The following is an 18,885-nucleotide window of genomic DNA, read 5'->3' as shown; positions in this document are numbered from 1 at the left end:
ACCTCAGACTTATCCCGGTTCAGTTTGTAGCCGGAATGGAGGTAATAGTTTTCTATGGTGGTCATAAGGGCCTCGATGGAGGAGTCTGGCTGTTCAGTGACCCCCAGAATGTCAACTGCATAAGCGGACATTTTTTTTCGCGTGTCGCCAAATTCCACACATTTGATATTATAGTTTTGTTTTATATGGGCGATGAGAGGTTCAAGGGCCAGGAGGAAAAGAGCTGGAGAAAGGGGACAATCTTGTCTGGTCCCTTGCTCTAAACGGAATGGTTCAGAAAGAAAGCCATTTATAGCGATTCAGGCGGACGGGGAGGAGTAAAGTGCCATTACCATGTCAATGTAAGGCTTCCCCAGGTTGAAAGACTGCATACATTGCTTTAGAAAGAGCCACGACACCCTGTCGAACGCTTTTTCCACGTCCAGGGTGATGGCAACGGAGGGAGTGGCTGATATTTTGGCTTTTTCTAAAACATGGCAAAGCAATCTCATAATATTGTTGGACATGCGGTATTTAAGAAACCCCACTTGAGAATTACTAATTAATTTAGGAAGGATTGCATTCAATCTGTTGGCTAGAGTTTTTGAGTAAATCTTACAATCTAGGTTTATGAGCGAGATTGGGCAGTAGTTTTTCGTTAGAAGGGGATCTTTCCCCTCTTTCGGGATAACAATTATGGTGACCTCACTCATTGAATCAGTGACACCACCCTTTATGGCAAAGGACTGGAATAGGTTTAGTAAAACCGGACTGATAATTCCCTCAAACTCTTTATAGAAGCTGGCCGAAAAGCCGTCAGGGCCTGGGGCCTTATTGCTCTTAAGGGTTTTGATGGAGGAAGAGATTTCCTGGACTATAAAGGGGGAACCTAACTTGGAGCCGTCCTCATCGGAGAGTCTAGCGAGGTCTAAAGAGTTCAGGTAAATGGTGCACGCCTCAGTGTTAAACGCCATTTTGTTCTTGTAGAGGTCTTCGTAGAAAGATTGGAAGGTGTTTAGGATGTTGTTTTGCTTGGTGTGGATGTTGTTGGCATGATCTTTAATTGAAGCTATATTGAATTGCTTTTTCTTATGTTTGAGGTAAGACGCGAGTAGTTTTCCAGTCTATTTACCCTCACACAATTTCAGTGCCTTGAATTTATTTATCCATGCCCCAGCACGTTTGCTCATTAATGCGTTGTATTCATACTTCATTTTAGTGAGACGGTCTAAAGTGGAATTAATATTTAGGTCAGCCGCATGGGAGATTTCCAGTGCCTTAATGTCTCTCTAAAGAGTTTCTAGCTTGAGGTTCAGTTTTTTATTTGTTTGTGCTTGGATGCCAATAATGACCCCCCTACTTGTGGCTTTAAGTGCATCCCACACAAAAGATATGTCCGAGCCTGGCAAGTCGTTCAATGCAATGTATTCACGGATGGCGTTCTCTATCCGTTTTTTGTTTTCAGGTTCGGAAAGAATGTCCTCATTAAAACGCCAACGTTTCGGGGGATGGATAGAGCGTGAGCCTGCGAGTTTGGTGTAGATACAGGAATGGTCAGAGACCAGTTTGGGTGCTATGTCAGTTTCCTCTATACGGTGTGTGAATGGGATAGAGATTAGTATGTAATCAATTCTTGAGTAAGAGTTGTGGGGAGCCAAATAAAATGTATAATCTCTCCCGTCCGAGTGTTGTAGGCGCCAGGAATCGCGTAGGTTGTATTTGGAGCAGAGACGGTTTAGTATATCATAGGAACGTGAAGGGTGGTATGTACAATTAGATTGATGATCCAGAAGGGGGTCTAGGGGGAGGTTGAAGTCCCTGCCAACTATCAAGAGCTCATCTTGGGGCAATGCTGATGAAACTGATTCCCAGAACTCTGGGACATCAGAGTTTGGCCCGTAAATGTTCACTACGTGGATAGAGTCATCGTCTCTCATTAGATGTTCCCTAATCATTCTGCCGTCATTATCTTGAGTATGTGAGATCAAGGAAATGTTTGACTTTTTCGAGACTAGGGTGATCACCCCCCTCTTCTCGTGGACTGCTGGGGAACATAGGGTGTGCGAGATCCAATGTTGCTTAATGAACTCGGTGTCTTCTTTTGAAAGTTTTGTCTCCTGTAACAGGATGATATCACCTTTGGATTTTGCCAGATAGTCAAGGACTTTTCTTCGCTCAACTGGGTGATTAAGACCCTTAACGTTTAAGGATACTATGTTGAGGCTTTCTGCCAGGGTTTTGGTCTGGGTCATCTAACCGTTAAGTGTCGCAAGGGAAGTGGCCGGCATACTGCGGGTGTACCTGTGCAAGCTTTGAGCTCAGTGTAGAGGGCAGCAGGGGAGTGTACTACATAGATGGGATCTATTAACTGTAAAGACCACCTTGTGTCAGCGAACCTGTGGTAACCAATATTGGGATAGCATGACGGACAGGCTACATATGATACTACATTTGAAATCTGTGCAGCAGATAAAAAAAGCGATATTGGAAACAATACTGAAACGACCAAAAGTACATTTATCCCACAACCTCCCAACCCCCTCTCCTCCCTCCTCCCAATGACCCTGAACCCTCTCTCTCCCCCCTCCCTCCCATCCCTCCCCCCACCCCCCAAAGAATTCGAACTTAGGAGCTGCGACGGCAGTATCGTCCGGGGTCAACACAGGAATTTATAGTAGGGTAGTAATTCAACAGGAGAAGCAAACATGCTGTGCAAACTCAGCATAACTGTGCAACCGTACATAGCCTAATATGTGTAGTACAGAGCCTCTAAGTGAGGTTCAGACCTATCCCAAATATAACGCTACAACGTTAAGTATAATAACTGTGAGCATTTTTAGCATTTCGGATGATAGCTATTTATAACTCCATAAAGCCAGTAAGAGAATAAGTGAGCACATATGAGGAATAACTACGAGGAGTGAAGCAGTATGATGGCAAGAAATCAGCTTAGCAGTTAGGAATTCAAAAAGGCGCTGCCACCAGAAACATATGTGTTACTTGGAGTACGCGGTGTTCAGGTAAGGCTCAAATATATCAAAAGCAGAGTATCTGCAAAGGGGTTTAACAGACTTACAGCCCGATTCATCAAGCTAAATTGCGCTCGCAAAGGGCCAGATTCGTAGAATCTGGCCCTTTGTGAGTGCAATTTTTGCATTTGGGATTCATCATCCCAAATGCAAAAATCGCTATTGGCGAAATCGCATATTAGCGAGGAATTGGATTTAAGGAATCTCTATTAGAGATTCCTTAAATGCAATTCATTAACCAATGTGAAATAGCGAATTCGCAATATTTGGTCGCTATTTACCATGAAGTCTGACTTTGTGGTAAATAGCGAAAAATTAGAAAAAAGCACTTTAGTGCATTTTTCTCTGCTGCATGTTACACACACACATGTCCTTTGGACTTGTGTGTGCGCAACATCTGTGTAAATTTGCATTTCAGGGGTGCTACAGGGTGTCCTTTGGACACCCCTGGCACCCTTGAAATCGCTATCTTATTTGCGATTAGCTAATTGCTAATCGCAAATAAGGAATACTCCCCATTCATTCCTATGGGCCTTTAGGCCATTAGGAATGAATGGGGAGTTATTCCTTATTTGCGATTAGAAATTTGCTAATCGCAAATAAGGAAGATGTAGGAATCGCAATATTTTTTGCAATTCCTACATGAATCCCGTTTTGCAAGTCCTTAATAGGGATTCCTTATGAATCGCTATTAAAGACTCGCAAAGCGGGTCTTTGATGAATCTAGCCGTTAATCAATTTGAGAAAGAGCGATCTAGTACAGTATTCACGAACATAGCTCCTCACAAGGAGTGGGCCAATATACTGGTAATAGCTAATTTGCTATTAGTCAATGGTACCTCTTATAGGCAAGACAGTTTATGGCAATGGCAATGATTGAAAGTTGTGTTTAGAGAACCATCTGAAACGCTTTTTTGCCAGAGCAGTATCTCACCAGATCAGTCCTACGGCAGACAGTGGTTAGTAGAGTCGTGGGTATCGGTTTTCCGTTTATTCGAAGATCCGCTTGAAGAGTCCATGGACTGTGGAGGTGGGTCTTCCAGGTGGCGTGCAAGGTCTTGAGGGCTCGAGAAGAAGCGTGGTTTGCCATGGTCGATAATCTTAAATCTTGCTGGGCCTGCCAATGAGAATTGAATATCTTTTGCCTTCAGTTTATCTCTCAGAGATAGGAAACCTTTTCTTGTCTCAACAGTCTCTTTGGAGTAGTCCTGAGTAAAGATTATACGGTGACCTTTTCAGGTGATATGATATTTTTTTCTGGCGAATTGTAAAATGGCCCCAGTATGTTGAAACTGGAGAGGTTTGCAGATCAAGGGGCGAGGGCCTTTTTTTCCATGGGAGAAGAATGTCGGTATTCTATGAGCCCTGTCTAACTCTAGGCCATGATGGAAGTTAATCCCCGTGACTGTTGGGATCCATGCTTCATGGAAGGCCACGCAGGACTCTGCGTCCTTTTCTGAGTCCTCCGGAACACCAAAGATGCGTACATTCCCTCTCCTATTACGATCCTCTAACTCTGCATTTGGCGCTTGAGATCATTGGTGGTGCTCTGAAGGCGTATTATTTTGGATGACTGGGTTGCTTTATCTTCTGCATCACTTATCCGTTGTTCTGCTTCACTGATGCTTTTGTTCATAGAGTTCATGTCCGCTCTGATCGCTATGAGCTCCAATTGCATGGTCTCAGTGTTACCTTTTGTGGATTTAGCTAAGTCGTGGACTTCGCCAGTTTCTTAAGTATCACGTCCAAACTACTAGTTAGGTCAGATTTAGCTTTGATAGGCGATTCAGACAATGTTAGTTCAGGTCTTATTTTCTTATTGTTTTTGTTCTCTCTCTCCACCATCTTTGCAGGGTCGTCAGGCACAGGGGGAGATGAGAGGAGGCAATGTGAAGCGAGATTAAACCGTAAGCACTTGGAAGTGAGTCACTGTCCGTGCGGTCATCTGTTTGCTTCGCAGTGGTAGGAAGCGAGGTAAGGAGTAGATCCGCAGGTAGATGTGTCTGTGATAGTGCGTCCACTGCTGATGGATGGGAAAGGCAGATCCGGAGGTATTGGCTTTTCCCTCGCTACACTGTACAGCCGGAATTTACTCACAGGTGATGAATCGGTGAGGGAGATGTAGAAAGATAAGCCTGGTAGACCTGAAACCTCGCAGCGAGAGTCAGATGACAGACCGCAGTTAGAACACAGGAAGGTTGGCCAGACATCTATGTGGGGAAGATAAAGATCTCTTTTGCGCCACGCATGCTGTGCAGAGGAGTCCTCCACAGTCTTCCGCAGTCCCCACCTCGGGCCACAATGGCGCCACAGGTTATCGGCAGGTAATAAGACAGTGTCTTTCAGTGGCTTTCAGTAACTTGCTTCTTGGAGATGGTTAAGTGCGGCAGCGACAGCAGACTCCGTTGAGCAGTATTTCTCCATTCAACAAGATACCCTTTAACAGGATCCCTTTTTCAGCATGACACTTCCTATGGATGCAGTGGGTTTGGAGAGTAATGGAGGGTATGGAGAGTAATGATGTATGTGGAAGCAGCAACAAGCAGCAGGTTGTAGATTTTGGCGGCAGCAACAGATTTCGGCAGCATCAACAGCTCACATCAGCCCACAGTGCTTTTGAAAACTCCAGTTCCCCAGATCTCCCGCCGATTCCGACTCGCCTCTAATGTTCGCGCTAGTTAGCCCCCGCCGCCCCCGCCATTTTAGAGTCAGCTGTTGTATCTGCGGTGTTAGGAGCTAGACTAGCACTGGAGTGCAGGCAGAAAGGAGGAAACAGGCTCCCACACGGACATGAGAAGCATAAGGGCAGGGTCACTCTCCCTAGCACGTCAGATGCGGGAGGTCGTAGCGCTGCAGCCGCTCTTCCGCCATTATGGGCTCAGGCATGGGAAAACGCGAGATGAGAGAGTCTTTTTAGTACAATATTGTAGTCGTTCATATGCGCTAGACGCTCACCTTTTGTATATGTTGGTGGCGAGTCCGTGCCTACGATTGCCGTTCATTCGAGGATCCATATTACAGGAGAACAGGGTCGGGGGTCCGCGAGGGTCGGCGCCATGTTAGGGCTCAGCAGAGAGGCTGTGGGTGACTGTTTTCTCCAGCCTCAAACTTCTGATTGCGGCATCCGAATCACCAGATTCCGGTACCTGGGTGTGCTGTAATGTAAGTGGTGCTGATATCCTTAATAATTGGGTCAAGTTGCATAGTTTTAACCTCCTGGGTAAGTGGAATTTGCCTTTCTGTGTGAAAAGAGACAGATTAAGGCGGTCATTTCCACCGCCGTCCAAGCCACGCCCCCGGACATTTCCATTGTTATACGCCTTCTTCTGCTAATATAAATAACTCCTCAATTACACAAAAACTTGTTTAATAGCCTTACAGCCCTTTCACCTCTGGAAATAAGGGATGCTAAAGTACTTTTCCATTGTTATAGGCCTTCTTCTGCAATTATAAATAACTCCTCAATTACACAAAAAAACTTCTGTCTGTTTAATCTTCAAGCCCAAGGTTTTACCCGAAGAGGGTGTGGTTTACACATGTCATGCATAAAGGAGTATCATATATGTGGAAACATAGATATATTTCTTGAAATAAGGATACAAATACTGAAATAAAGAAACTAGCAAATGAATTGGATACAAGCAAATCAAAGTAATATTTAGTTTATTTAAATCAATGGTACATTTTGATGAATAAACGAGCACACCAATTCATCCAAAATGTTTTGCCCCGTATTATCCTTAACTTAAGGGCTTTAAGTGGGCCGGGTCCTGCAGGTGGTCAGCACCAGCAGTTCTTAAAAGCAGGTGTCGAGAAGGGTCCTTATCGGGCTCTCCATTTTCGCCCTTACCCTCAGGACGAAAAAAATAAATCATTATTCTGCATCAGTACCCCTCTAGCTGCCTTTGATGAAACTTTAAAGAGACTCATTATTGTTCTTTCACAATCTCATCATGTCAGAACTGAAGCATTTTTAGTGTTATACACAACAAAGCCGTAGTTGTAGCTTATTTATCTTATGCAACTAACAACCATTGACAAAGCCAATAGCCCTGTTGTAGGCGTAATGTTACTTGTTGTTTTATATATCTGGATGCAATGATAGAAACAACAAAATACCAGTTGTGCGGCACACTATGCTAAGCAGAGATTTTTAGCTTATGTGTTTTTAAGCCACACGCTTAATTACACAGACCATGTCCAACCCCCCCTCCCGCCCACAGTTTCTCATCCTACTTAAAACCCAGCTTAACTCCTACTCTTAAACAGTACTCATGTGAAATAAATTAAATGAATAATAGGTACCACCACTAACTTCTATGAGGGTGGAAGGGAAGAGTTCATAAGTCTCCTCCATCATTTAAATATTATTTCTAAAGTTCCAATGTGATGGTAGGCACAGAATAAAATAATAAGAACATGAAAGTGGCGCTATTTATTCAAAAATGCCAGAATCTAGCGCCGTACAACATGGAAGCCTGAACCAAAAATATTTTATACCCATTAAACATAGTTGAAATTAGTGAAAATAGAAGCTCATGTATCTTCCTCAAAATAACCTGGTTTCCTAAATCAATGCAATCTTGAAATCCAAATATAGGACAGAGGCTTAAGAGGGTGAAAATAAGGTATTATAATGTTAGTAAATAAATCTTATGCATGAAAAATGTATTTTAGTTTAACAGAAACAATAAAACGCTCATATACATTCATCCGATGTTATAAACAAATAAACCTCTTGATTCGCGTGGGTTTCCAGGAAGGTGTTCCTGTACTGAATTATTCTTTCTGATCTCTTTGTTAAAATATTAATTCATTATATTGCCCTGTTAATTTTGGAAACCTTGGAATGTATTGCGTTTGTACTGGTCTCCATGTATTGTTAAAATAAAATGAAACATAGGGAAACTTTGATTTCATAACCATGAATTCCTTGTGGTTTGCAGGACAGTTGTCTGTAACTTAATTACAGATTTTTTTTTTAAGTAGTTATTACAAAACAACAAACTGGATAAGGAAAACCGTCTAGTATTTTTAGGAAGAATAGTTTTATTTTCTTGAGTTGACTATCGATAACCATAACATAGTGAATGCCTCATACCTATTAAAGTGCCATAGTGTGACGTGGTGCATTGTTTCATTAAATTATGCTAAGTCTTTGCCACACCATTATTTTACATTCTACTGCCACAGCCCAACATCATGGACAATTCTTTGTGGATGGACATGTATAAAAAAATTCAATTGGAAAAAAAAATCTCATGCAGTTGTCCTCTGTAAGACTTCAAGTACCTTAAATCAGAGTGCGCCTGTATCCTCTGAACTCGGATGTCCGAGTCCAAGACATTAAGTAGAATCGCCAGCTGCCTCACCAGTGTGTCCTTCTGTTGTTCTGTTAGCTGGCCGACTCCAACTTCCAATATCAGCTCCACCAGGTTGTTCTTCTTGGGATCTAAAGAAAAAAAATGTTTTCAGTGACAGTATCGAAGATGCTTTTCTTGCTGCTGTGAGATAAATTCTGGATGCATAATGTGTCGAAGAAAATAAATATTTTAAGATGGAACATGTTTGCCCCTGTAGTAAACTAAAGTGTTTGATTTTGCCTAGCAAATAAACCCTCTATCCACTGTATATTTCTTGCAGTTGCTGATAAAGAAAAAACGTAATTTAAAAATACAATAAAATAAATAAAAACAAAATAACATAACTAGGGGGTCATTAGGATGATGGGCGGACAAAGTCCGCCCGTCATCCTACCGGTAAAAGGGACCGCCCGCCATAAGGGCGGGGGTCCCGAGGCTAGCATTAGGATGCGCCCACCACAGTAACGGGCGCATCCTGCATTCCAATGCAATGGAAGGAAGGAATGCTGTGCATGGAACTGTTGGGGGGTGTCATAGGTACCCCCCATGTGCACCTCCCACCCCCCCGGAGTCTATGGGGGCCCGCATCAGGCCCCCAAAGTAGACTCCGCATGCCTTTCCGCGGCCACGAAAGGCATCTGAAAAAGCCCATTGTAATATGGCTGGCGGTGTCTGATAGACACCGTCACCATATAAACCTTTTCCGCCCCGGTCGCAAGGCTACCGGGGCGGAAAAACGGCAGACGGTCTTTCCGTCCGCCACGGACCCCCCCAGCCATACTTATATGGCGGGGATCATTCCGGCTAGGAAGGCGGACGGATCGCCACCACAAGGCGTAAATTATCAATAATACTGTATTCATGTTGTACATATAACGTGCCTGGGTTAACACTTTTAAAGTGTGTATGACAATGAATCGCATTAGGCGTATTTATATCGACACCTTCGCTAAAACAGTCACTTTTCATTCAACAACAGAAGGCCTTCTGCCACTTATAGCAGGGCATGATACTCCTTCTATTTTCCCCGTATTTTTGTGAATTTGCTTGGGCATCCTCTGCACTTCCTTTCTGCCACTACACACCAGTACTTATTGGCATACTAGACTTGGAATGTAGGAGAGAATCTTCTCCCCCTCACACTAGCGATATCTTGCCTGACAACCACCAGTCCAAAATAACAAAGCAGTTTGCTTTTATTTCATTGACAGGCAGTCTCACCAAATGGCCAGTAATATGATCCTGGCAGCCATTTAAATCTGAGACGCTCTCCCACCATGGGGCAGAATTCTCATATCACCAGGCACTCCCACCATGTCGGAAAGTAGGGGTCGACTGACCCAAAATCTCTCAATGATCCAAATCTACCATGCCAAATACCTTGAGTTGGGCTTGTGTACAATATATTAAATAGTTTGAACCACACTCGTTGAAAACCTGCTTTTTAGCCACCTTTTCGCTTCTTCATATTAGTCATCAAAGTCTACCATGTCTTTCTCTCATTTCACTCTTTCCTGTCCAGAGTCGGAAGAATTATCCATCAATGCCTCATATATGTGTGACATTGCCTTCCTCTGCAAAGGATTGATCAACACATAACACAAGCAAACAGAGACAATCACTACGGTCTCTCCTTCCCAATGGCCCAATAACACAGCAAACCATCCTTGCAGAGCTGCCCAAGTACCACCTGGCACATACTGCACTGCCCTGTAAGCATATCACAACCATATCATCCCTCTAAAAGATTAAGAGACTCACACCTGGAGAATCAGACGTGTATTACCACACAGATGTTTCTCCAGTAATATCACCCGTTCTGGGCTTTATTTATCAAGCATCTGATACCCAGTCTCTCTCTTTATGCTATTACCCACTTATTACCCAGGATAGAAATTTCAATGTAAATTTTGGGTTCAATATCACACCAAGCCAAACATTTAAATTGGTATCTCAATAGTTCCTTCATGGTAATAACTTCTGTAAGGTTGACCACACATAGGAAACTCACCATCTGAGAATAAATGCATCAATCAATCAATCAATCAGTGACACTTATATAGCGTGCTACCTACCCGTAGGGTCTCAAGGCGCTGGGGGGGGGGGGCTACTGCTCGAACAGCCAGGTCTTCAGCTTCTTCCTGAAGGAGAGGTGGTCTTGGGTCAGGCGCAGGTCGGTCGGGAGGGAGTTCCAGGTCTTGGAGGCCAGGTAGGAGAAGGACCTTCCTCCCGTAGTCGCTCTTCGGATGCAGGGGACGGCGGCGAGGGCGTGGTTGGCTGATCGAGGTGGCGTTTGGGGGCGTAGAAGTTGATTCGGCTGTTGAGGTAGCTCGGGCCCTGGTCGTGTAGGGCTTTGTGTGCGTGGGTGAGGAGGCGGAAGGTGATTCTTTTGTTGACGGGGAGCCAGTGGAGGTCTCTCAGATGTCCGGTGATGTGGCTGGTTCGTGGGATGTCGAGGATGAGTCTGGCTGAGGCGTTCTGGATCCGCTGGAGTCTCTTCTGGAGCTTGGCGGTGGTACCGGCGTAGAGGGCGTTGCCGTAATCCAGTCGGCTGGTGACGAGGGCCTGGGTGACGGTCTTCCTGGTCTCCGAGGGGATCCACCAGAAGATCTTTCGTAGCATGCGTAGGATGTTGAAGCACGCCGAGGAGACGTTGTTGACTTGCCTGGTCATGGAGAGGGAGGAGTCCAGGATGAAGCCCAGGTTGCGTGCATGGTCTGTCGGTTTGGGTGCGGTGCCCAGGGCGGGAGGCCACCAGGAGTCGTCCCAGGCGGAGGGTGAAGAGCCCAGGATGAGGACCTCCGTCTTGTCAGAGTTCAGTTTCAGGCGGCTGGTCGTCATCCACTCGGCTACCTCTTTCATCCCATCGTGCAGGTTGGCTCTGGCGGAGGCGGGGTCGTTGGTCAGGGAGAGGATCAGCTGGGTGTCGTCGGCGTAGGAGATTATGCTGAGGTTGTGTTTGCGTACGATGGCCGCGAGGGGGCTCATGTAGACGTTGAAGAGGGTGGGGCTCAGTGATGACCCTTGAGGGACGCCGCAGATGACTTCGGAGGCCTCTGATTTGTACGGTGGTAGGCGGACTCTCTGTTTTCTTCCGTCGAGGAAGGAGATGATCCATTCCAGCGCCTTGTCCTGGATTCCGACGTTGCTGAGGCGCTGTACTAGGGTGCGGTGGCAGACAGTGTCGAATGCCGCGGAGAGGTCTAGGAGGATGAGGGCCGCTGTTTCTCCATTGTCCATCAGGGCTCGGATGTCATCGGTGGCGGCGATGAGGGCGGTCTCGGTGCTGTGATTGGCTCGGAAGCCTGCCTGTGAGGGGTCGAGGGATCCGTTCGTCTCGAGGAAGGCGGCCATCTGCTTGTTGACGGTCTTCTCGATGACTTTGGCTGGAAACGGGAGGAGCGAGATGGGGCGGTAGTTCTTGAGTTCGGTGGGGTCCGCTGTTGGTTTCTTGAGGAGAGCGCTGAGTTCGGCGTGTTTCCAGCTCTCAGGGAAGGTGGCGGTGTCGAAGGAGGTGTTGATGATGTCCCGCAGGTGGGGTGCGATGACAGCGTCGGCCTTGTTGAAGACGTGGTGAGGGCAGGGGTCGGTCGGTGATCCGGAGTGGATGGAGTTCATTGTGTGTATGGTGTCTTCGGTGCTGATCGGGGTCCAGGCGTGGAGGGTGGTGGTGGGGGGTGGTTGTTCGGTCATGGTGTGCGTTGGTTGGTTGTTGAAGCTGTTGTGTATGTCCGCGATCTTGTTGTGGAAGTATGAAGCGAGGGAGTTGCAGAGGTCTTGCGATGGGGTGATGTCGTTGTTCCCTGCGCTGGGGTTGGAGAGCTCTTTCACGATGTTGAAGAGCTCCTTGCAGTTGTGTGCGTTGTTGTCCAACCGGTCCTTGAATGCTGTTTTCTTGGCGGCGCGGATCAGCTGGTGGTGCTTCCGGGTGGCAAGCTTGAGGGAGGTCCTGTTGTCCGGTGTAGGTTCCCTTCTCCAGACTTTCTCGAGGGCTCGGCAGTTCTTCTTGGAGCTCTTGAGTTCGTCGGTGAACCACGGGGCTTTCTTGCTGCCGGGTCTGCTGGGCGGGGTCCTCAGCGGGGCGAGCTCGTCCGCGCAGTTGCTGATCCACTTCGTGAGGTTGTCGGCGGCCTGGCTGGGGTTTGCTGAGCTGGCAGGAGGGTGCTGGCTCAGGGAGGTGGCGAGCTGGTCTGCTGTGATCTTGTTCCAGCTTCTGCGGGCGGCCTGTTGCTGGTGGCGGTGGGTCGTCGTTCTCTTGAAGGTGAAGTGGACGCAGCTGTGGCCCGTCCATTGAAGCTCTGTGGCGTGGCTGAAGTCGATGTCTGGGCTGGAGGAGAAGACTGCGTCCAGTGTGTGTCCGGCGAGGTGGGTGGGGGTGGACACCAGTTGCTTGAGTCCAAGATTGGCGAGGTTGTCGAGCAGGGTGCTGGTGTTGCGGTCGTTGTTGTTCTCCAGGTGGAAGTTGAGGTCGCCTAGGAGGATGTAGTCAGCGGAGGGGAGGGCATGCGGGCTGACGAAGTCGGCGATGTCCTCGCTGAATTGTGTGCGTGGTCCCGGGGGTCGGTAGATCAGGGTGCCTCTGAGGGTGGTGTTCGGGCTGGTGTGGATCTGGAAATGCAGGTGTTCGGCGGTGTTCAGGGTGTTGTCGGTGCTGGTCGTGAGACGGATGGTGTTCCTGTGGATGATGGCGATGCCTCCTCCCATCTGGTTGGCGTTGCGGTCCCTCCGGACGATCTTGTAGCCCTCTGGGATAGCGATGGCGATGTCGGGAGCTGAAGAGGCGTTCATCCAGGTCTCCGTGAGGAAGGCGACGTCAGGGGCTGTGGCGTCTAGAAGGTTCCAGAGTTCGATGGCGTGTCTGTGGACGGAGCGGGTGTTGAGCAGGATGCACTTGAGGTGGGTGCTGCTGGCGTTCGACTTGGCGGGTGCTGGTGCGAGGCAGGTCCGGATGCAGGTGAACTTGCAGGCGTGGCAGCTGAAGGGTCCGTGGGTGCGCCGTGGAGTGGCTTGATGGCATTCTGGGAGTCGGCCGGTGTTGAGTGCGATGAGGGTGGCGGCGGAGTACGTCAGGCGGGTCGGCCGGGGTCTTCGGGGGCCAGGGGTCCTGGCGCTGGTCGCGATCCGGTCGCGGACGGGCGCAGACGGGCTTACCTTTGGCGCGCCTTCGGCGCACAATCGGCGCGCCCGCTGCGCGTGACCGCTGCGCGTTCGCACGGTCGCCATTTAAGGCGAAGTGCGCGGGTGGGCGGAGCAGCTGGGAGGCGGGAGCGGGGAGGGAACAGAAGAGAAAAGGGGCGGGGCCAATGGCGGTCTCGGTGCTGCCTCTTTGCATGCATCTTTACCCCACCAACCGATCCCCCTAGTCTGAATTATAGTGGACCTGAAACTACTGCTTCCCCCAATGTAGGACAGTTCTGTAATCTAACTGCCATGAAAACATTTTTTTAAATGAGAGCACAGTTTGTCAAGTGACAATCACTAGTGCCACCAACATTCCATCTCCATAAATCAAAATGTCTGCTATTCTGGTGTGAGTAACATGTTTTTCAATCTGTATACGTGTGTCAGGATCTGAAGTGCCTCTATATTGCGAGAACTTGTTTCTCTTTAAACCTTTATTGTCGCTGGTCCAGACAGTTCTGCTGCTGCTAGTCATTTCATTCTTATTCCATATCTGGTGTGAATCTCCACCCTGCTCAGTGTTAATTTCCAAAAGCCATCCATCCACTCCCATGCATCTTCGGGCAATAGAAGGTGCCAGGATTTCCCTTCCATTATCAAAGGAAAGAACATCATGTATTGCATATCTTTCTCCGAGTGCCCTTTTTACTGTGTCAAAATGTCCCCTAAGTTTTGAAACTGCCATTGTAAAGTCATGGAACGAAACACTTGCATTCTCATACATTATTGCACTCTTTCATCTGTTCACCACAAGAATTATGTCTCTATCTCTAAAATATAGAAGGGGTGGTTATGGCTCATGGGGGTGCTCCAGGAGGTGTCCACCCAAAATGATGGTAAACCCTTTGGCTTCCAAACATTCAGGATCCAATCCTTCAAAAAGAGCTCCATGTTCTCGATTTTCCAACTGTTCACCATTCAAATATTGTTCATTCTTACACTGCCTTCCTCATCCTCTATCTTAGCAGCCATCAATATGTTGTCTGGTTGTAGTTGCTCTACCGATGCATTGAGAATTAGCATTTCGGAGATTTGTCTGCCTGATTGTTCCACAATGTCCACTCTTTGAGGTAGCTTCTTAAAGTCAGCCCTCTATAAAATTACCTCAGAAGTGACTATATCAATCTTATTCTCCAAGGCTGATCTGGATTGTCTTCAATTTATTAGTAATTCAGCCAATGAAGGTTCAGGTTCAGAGACTCCACCAGAGGCCTGTGAGCTTAACTCAGCAACAGGTATCCAATCGAAGTGCTCTGTGGTCAACAACTTCCAATCTGGACCTGGTCCTCTGCCCCTTCCAGTCAGAATAGTCAGTGCCACAGGGGGGCTGCCAAATTAAAAAAAAAATGAGAGTTGGCACTCATCTCTGTCATGGAGCACAACATCAGACTGCAGCACAGCAGCATCTGGAGCGGCCTCCTCCCTTGGGCCATTCCATCAGAATTGCACGTTGGCCCCACCACTCCCTTCTGTAAGAGGCCTCTTTCCCAAGCTGCACGATTTGGCTCATATTTATGAGCACCATGGTTGTCCAGCACTCCCCTGAGGTCCCACAACATATAGGGATAGGAGCCCTGTTCCAGGGAATCCCACACTTAATGTCTGCGCAGTACCCCTATTGGGATCCAGCCTGCTCTACAACTCAAGAGCAGGGCACACCCCATTGTGGCATGGTCTCGCCACTGAATTTCCACACTGGATCTTCACCATGGTCCCAGTGCAGGAGCAGCTCTCCGCTCTGGAAGGCATGATGGGGTGAGTAAAATACAAAATATACCAGGATATTTGGGGAATCGTGTTGCCACATGGGTGTTGAACTACAGTGCGCCCATTTTACCTGGCTCCCAGCCATTCACCAAGAAATACGTTTTTATCTAATGCTGCTACCATAGATTCTGGGGTTTCATGTACGTGGTGAATAGTATGGAGTTCGGGGTTAAGAGGTTGTGGTTTAGTGTAATGATTTAGGGTACAGGTTAAGGCTTTAAGGATTAAGGTCGAGGGTTATGGGGTTGAGGAGTAAGGGTTAAGGGTTAGAGATTAAGGTATGGGGTTAAGAGTTATGCATGTAGAGTAGAGGGGTGAGGGTTTTGGGTTTTAATGCTGTGGGTGGGTGTTAGACTTTAAGAATACTGTAAGGTATAAGGGTATAGGGCCCTAGGGTCTGGGTATACATTTAAGGGTTTTGAGTTTAGGGGTTATGGGTGAAGGGGTTAAATATGTAATGCAATAATGCTTCCCCATCCCCTCGCATAAGGCGATCATTTGTGGCACATTGTGGGCAACCATAGCAAGAGAAGGTGATACATTTGCATGCTTGGCAGAATTTGCAGTATGTGCGGCAGTAGAGCATGTGAAAACATGCCGAAAATGACAAACTGGTGTCTGGGCATAAAACATGCATTTATTAATAATGCAAAGTTGATATGTTAGTATATAACAATGTATTTCAGGGAAAGACCAACTTTCGATGAGCGAACTTGAGTTTATTTTTCCAAAATTAAAAACTTGTATTTGACAGCTAAATGTGTGTATTTCTATAAACTGATCATCTGATGTTTGGGACAAATGATTATATTTCCAATTATACATATTTAAAGCTGATATTTGATTGATTATCGCCAATGCTGTCCGAGACCACGAACTATATACAGACAACTAAATTTACCCTCCCTGAGCAATATTACAGGTGTACGAGTCTGTAAAATATGTAGCTCTGCTGTTGGAAATCTGAGATCGTGAGATTTGATTATTTTGTTGTTATCCACACAGCCCCTTCAAAGGAGACTCTCAATGATAACACATGACTTAATATCACATTGGGAGGGAAAGGATGGAAAAAAATAATTAATTACAAATACGAAGAGAAGAAAGATGCTATACAAAATGTTTGGCCATGTGAAAGTCCATTTTCTGAACTGCCAGTTTTGTCTATGGCTCCTCAAGAACTTTTTAGAGATTCTGTTCTGAGAAATGCGTCTTTTTGGCTGCGTTTTCTCAAAACACTGGGACGTCACTTGGGAAGGGTGAGGCTTGTTTGGCCCACCTTGAAAGTATTGGAATATTTCAGTTTCACTCTTAAGAACCTATGGCTTTTTAGAAACTGTGACAATATTGCTGTAAAATGTCCAACTTGACCTCTTATTTCATACTTGTCTTTGTGGAAAGAAACATCCCAAACCCCTGCTGGGTGGAAGGTGACCTCACTCCCTCCTCTCCTTGCTTGGTGCATTATAGGCTCTGTATTTATGCCCACCACTTTTAAACATTCAGTACCGATAGTATGTTGCCTGGTATGCCAGGATACAACCACACATTCACTTATGTCTCTGTTGTATGGACTTCTGGAGGCATTTCATAGGATTATTTAATGAAGGACCTGAACCGGACTAGAGGAACAGACTCCTGCAAGTCATAAATCATCTACAATGATGTACATTTTAAAAATATATTAAGACAAGAGCATTGCAAGTCATAAATCATCTACAATGATGTACATTTAAAAAATATATTAAGACAAGAGCATTGATACAGGTTGAAGGATATTTGTGTTTCACATAAGGCTGTGCTTGAAGGTAAATAAGTGTACAGAGGTCAAAATGAATATAAATCTTGAGAAAATTGATATTTAAAAGGACTATTTCTCATTCTGGGTATCAGATGCCTTCTCCGTCGGGAATGCATCTTACTGGAATGAGAATCAGGCAGTATCATGTGTGTCATTCAGTTATTCATGTATGCCACATATAGGTTTCCAGGACATCCTGCAATGACCCATAAAGTTATCTGATGTCTGCCGCTCATCAATATGTATCTACCAGTCACTTGGGGAGCGAGGCGGGCCTGATTAATTAAAAGATACAACTTTAACAACAAATACTGGATTTATATGTGATAGAAGCAAGAAGGTATACTGTAAATTAAGTACTCTTCTAAAGCAAAGAGTTTGAAATACAGGTTCTATTAGTGATGTCTTTGTTTTCATATGCATTATTGCCTATTCCATATGTGTCTGGACAAAGCTGACACATACTATAGCTAAAGCTGTGCCTTTTACAGAAAAAAAACAACTGTTGTTCATAATGTTTTCATTGCCCTGCTAATTTTGCAACTCTGGAAATTTCATGCGTTTGTGCAGGACTCAATTAATTGTTCAATTAAAAAGAAGCATAGGAAACATGGGATTTGGTAATCACGGATGTCTTGTGGTTTATAGAACAGTTGTCTTTAAATTCATTATAAAAATTAAAACAAAAGGTAGTAGTTATTAGAACAAAAAACCAAGTATATTTGGGAAACGTGTAATTTGTAGTATTTTAAGGAAGAATTGCGTTATTTCTTGCTGCCTTCAACCTAATTCAGCATGGCTAAAAAGGGAGTGAGTGTACTGCAGTAAAAGGAATGTTCACAATGTTGTGTGATTTCTACAAAGCTTGTATACCATAGATGTTTTGGTAACATCATTCCTGACAGGTTTTTTATGCCATCAGAGTTAGCTATATTGAAAATAAACAGTGGAAATTCGCTCAATATAATATCTCTGCTTGAATTCTGATGAGTATTATTAGCAAAACAGTAGCCAGTGCTGCTTTACTTTACTGAACCCCAGAAGCATGCCAGAGCATGTCGAAGATGAGCTAATCGTTGCTCTAATTACTGTACTAGGCTAAGCAAAGTGGGTCTTTCTTGCCAGGGAGAGGCCTGCAATGATACTGTTGCTTTGAAATCTTAACCACTTTTTAAATAGCTAGGACCACGACCATACTGTGCATGTAGGCTACAGCCCAGCAGATTCGGGACTTTGGTCAAGTCATGTGAGAATCTGTTGCACAGTAAATGTGAACACAGCTCAATGACCTTATGTAGCATCTATTGTTTCTGTCACCATAATGGATTAACAATATCGCAGGGTATTCAGTGAACCCCCGCAATGCAGAAGAGCTCATTGGTTCTTAGAAACCAAAACCTAGTAAATTCAGAGAGCCACCAAAATGGAGAGGATACAAGCGAATACATGAGAATGCACATTGTATATTCCATTCTTTACAATGATCATTAAAAAAAAAGTGTTAGCCCCTTAGCAGCTGAAGCTTTTTCACCACAGTGCTAAATCCTTTTTTGATGTCTGGGGCACCTCAAGCTGAAGCCTCATAACTTTCTATCCCAAAATTTTATCCAAGCCATATTTGTGTTCTTTTTCCCCACGTGTTTGGAATTTTAAAAGTACACTGGTTTTGTGGATTTTCCTGGAGGGGACAGCGAAAAAAAGAAAATATAGCAAAAATTGTGGGTTATTTTGGAAAAATGGGAAAAAGAGTCAGTCTAGAAAATGT

The 18,885-nt window shown here is 45.6% G+C and overlaps 1 protein-coding gene across 1 annotated transcript in view; it reads right to left on the bottom strand.

Annotated features, from left to right (window-relative positions):
• KIAA0319 (KIAA0319 ortholog) overlaps positions 1–18,885 on the bottom strand; it is a 993,525-nt gene that overhangs the window by 106,579 nt on the left and 868,061 nt on the right. The window contains exon 16 of the mRNA XM_086965138.1: positions 8,301–8,460. Coding sequence (XP_086821264.1) covers positions 8,301–8,460 — 160 coding nt within the window. The remainder of the gene's footprint in view (positions 1–8,300; positions 8,461–18,885) is intronic.

This window comes from Lissotriton vulgaris, chromosome 4_1 (assembly GCF_964263255.1).
Source record: "Lissotriton vulgaris chromosome 4_1, aLisVul1.2, whole genome shotgun sequence".
Taxonomy (NCBI): domain Eukaryota; kingdom Metazoa; phylum Chordata; class Amphibia; order Caudata; family Salamandridae; genus Lissotriton; species Lissotriton vulgaris.
This window is presented reverse-complemented; position numbering and strand designations above follow the sequence as displayed.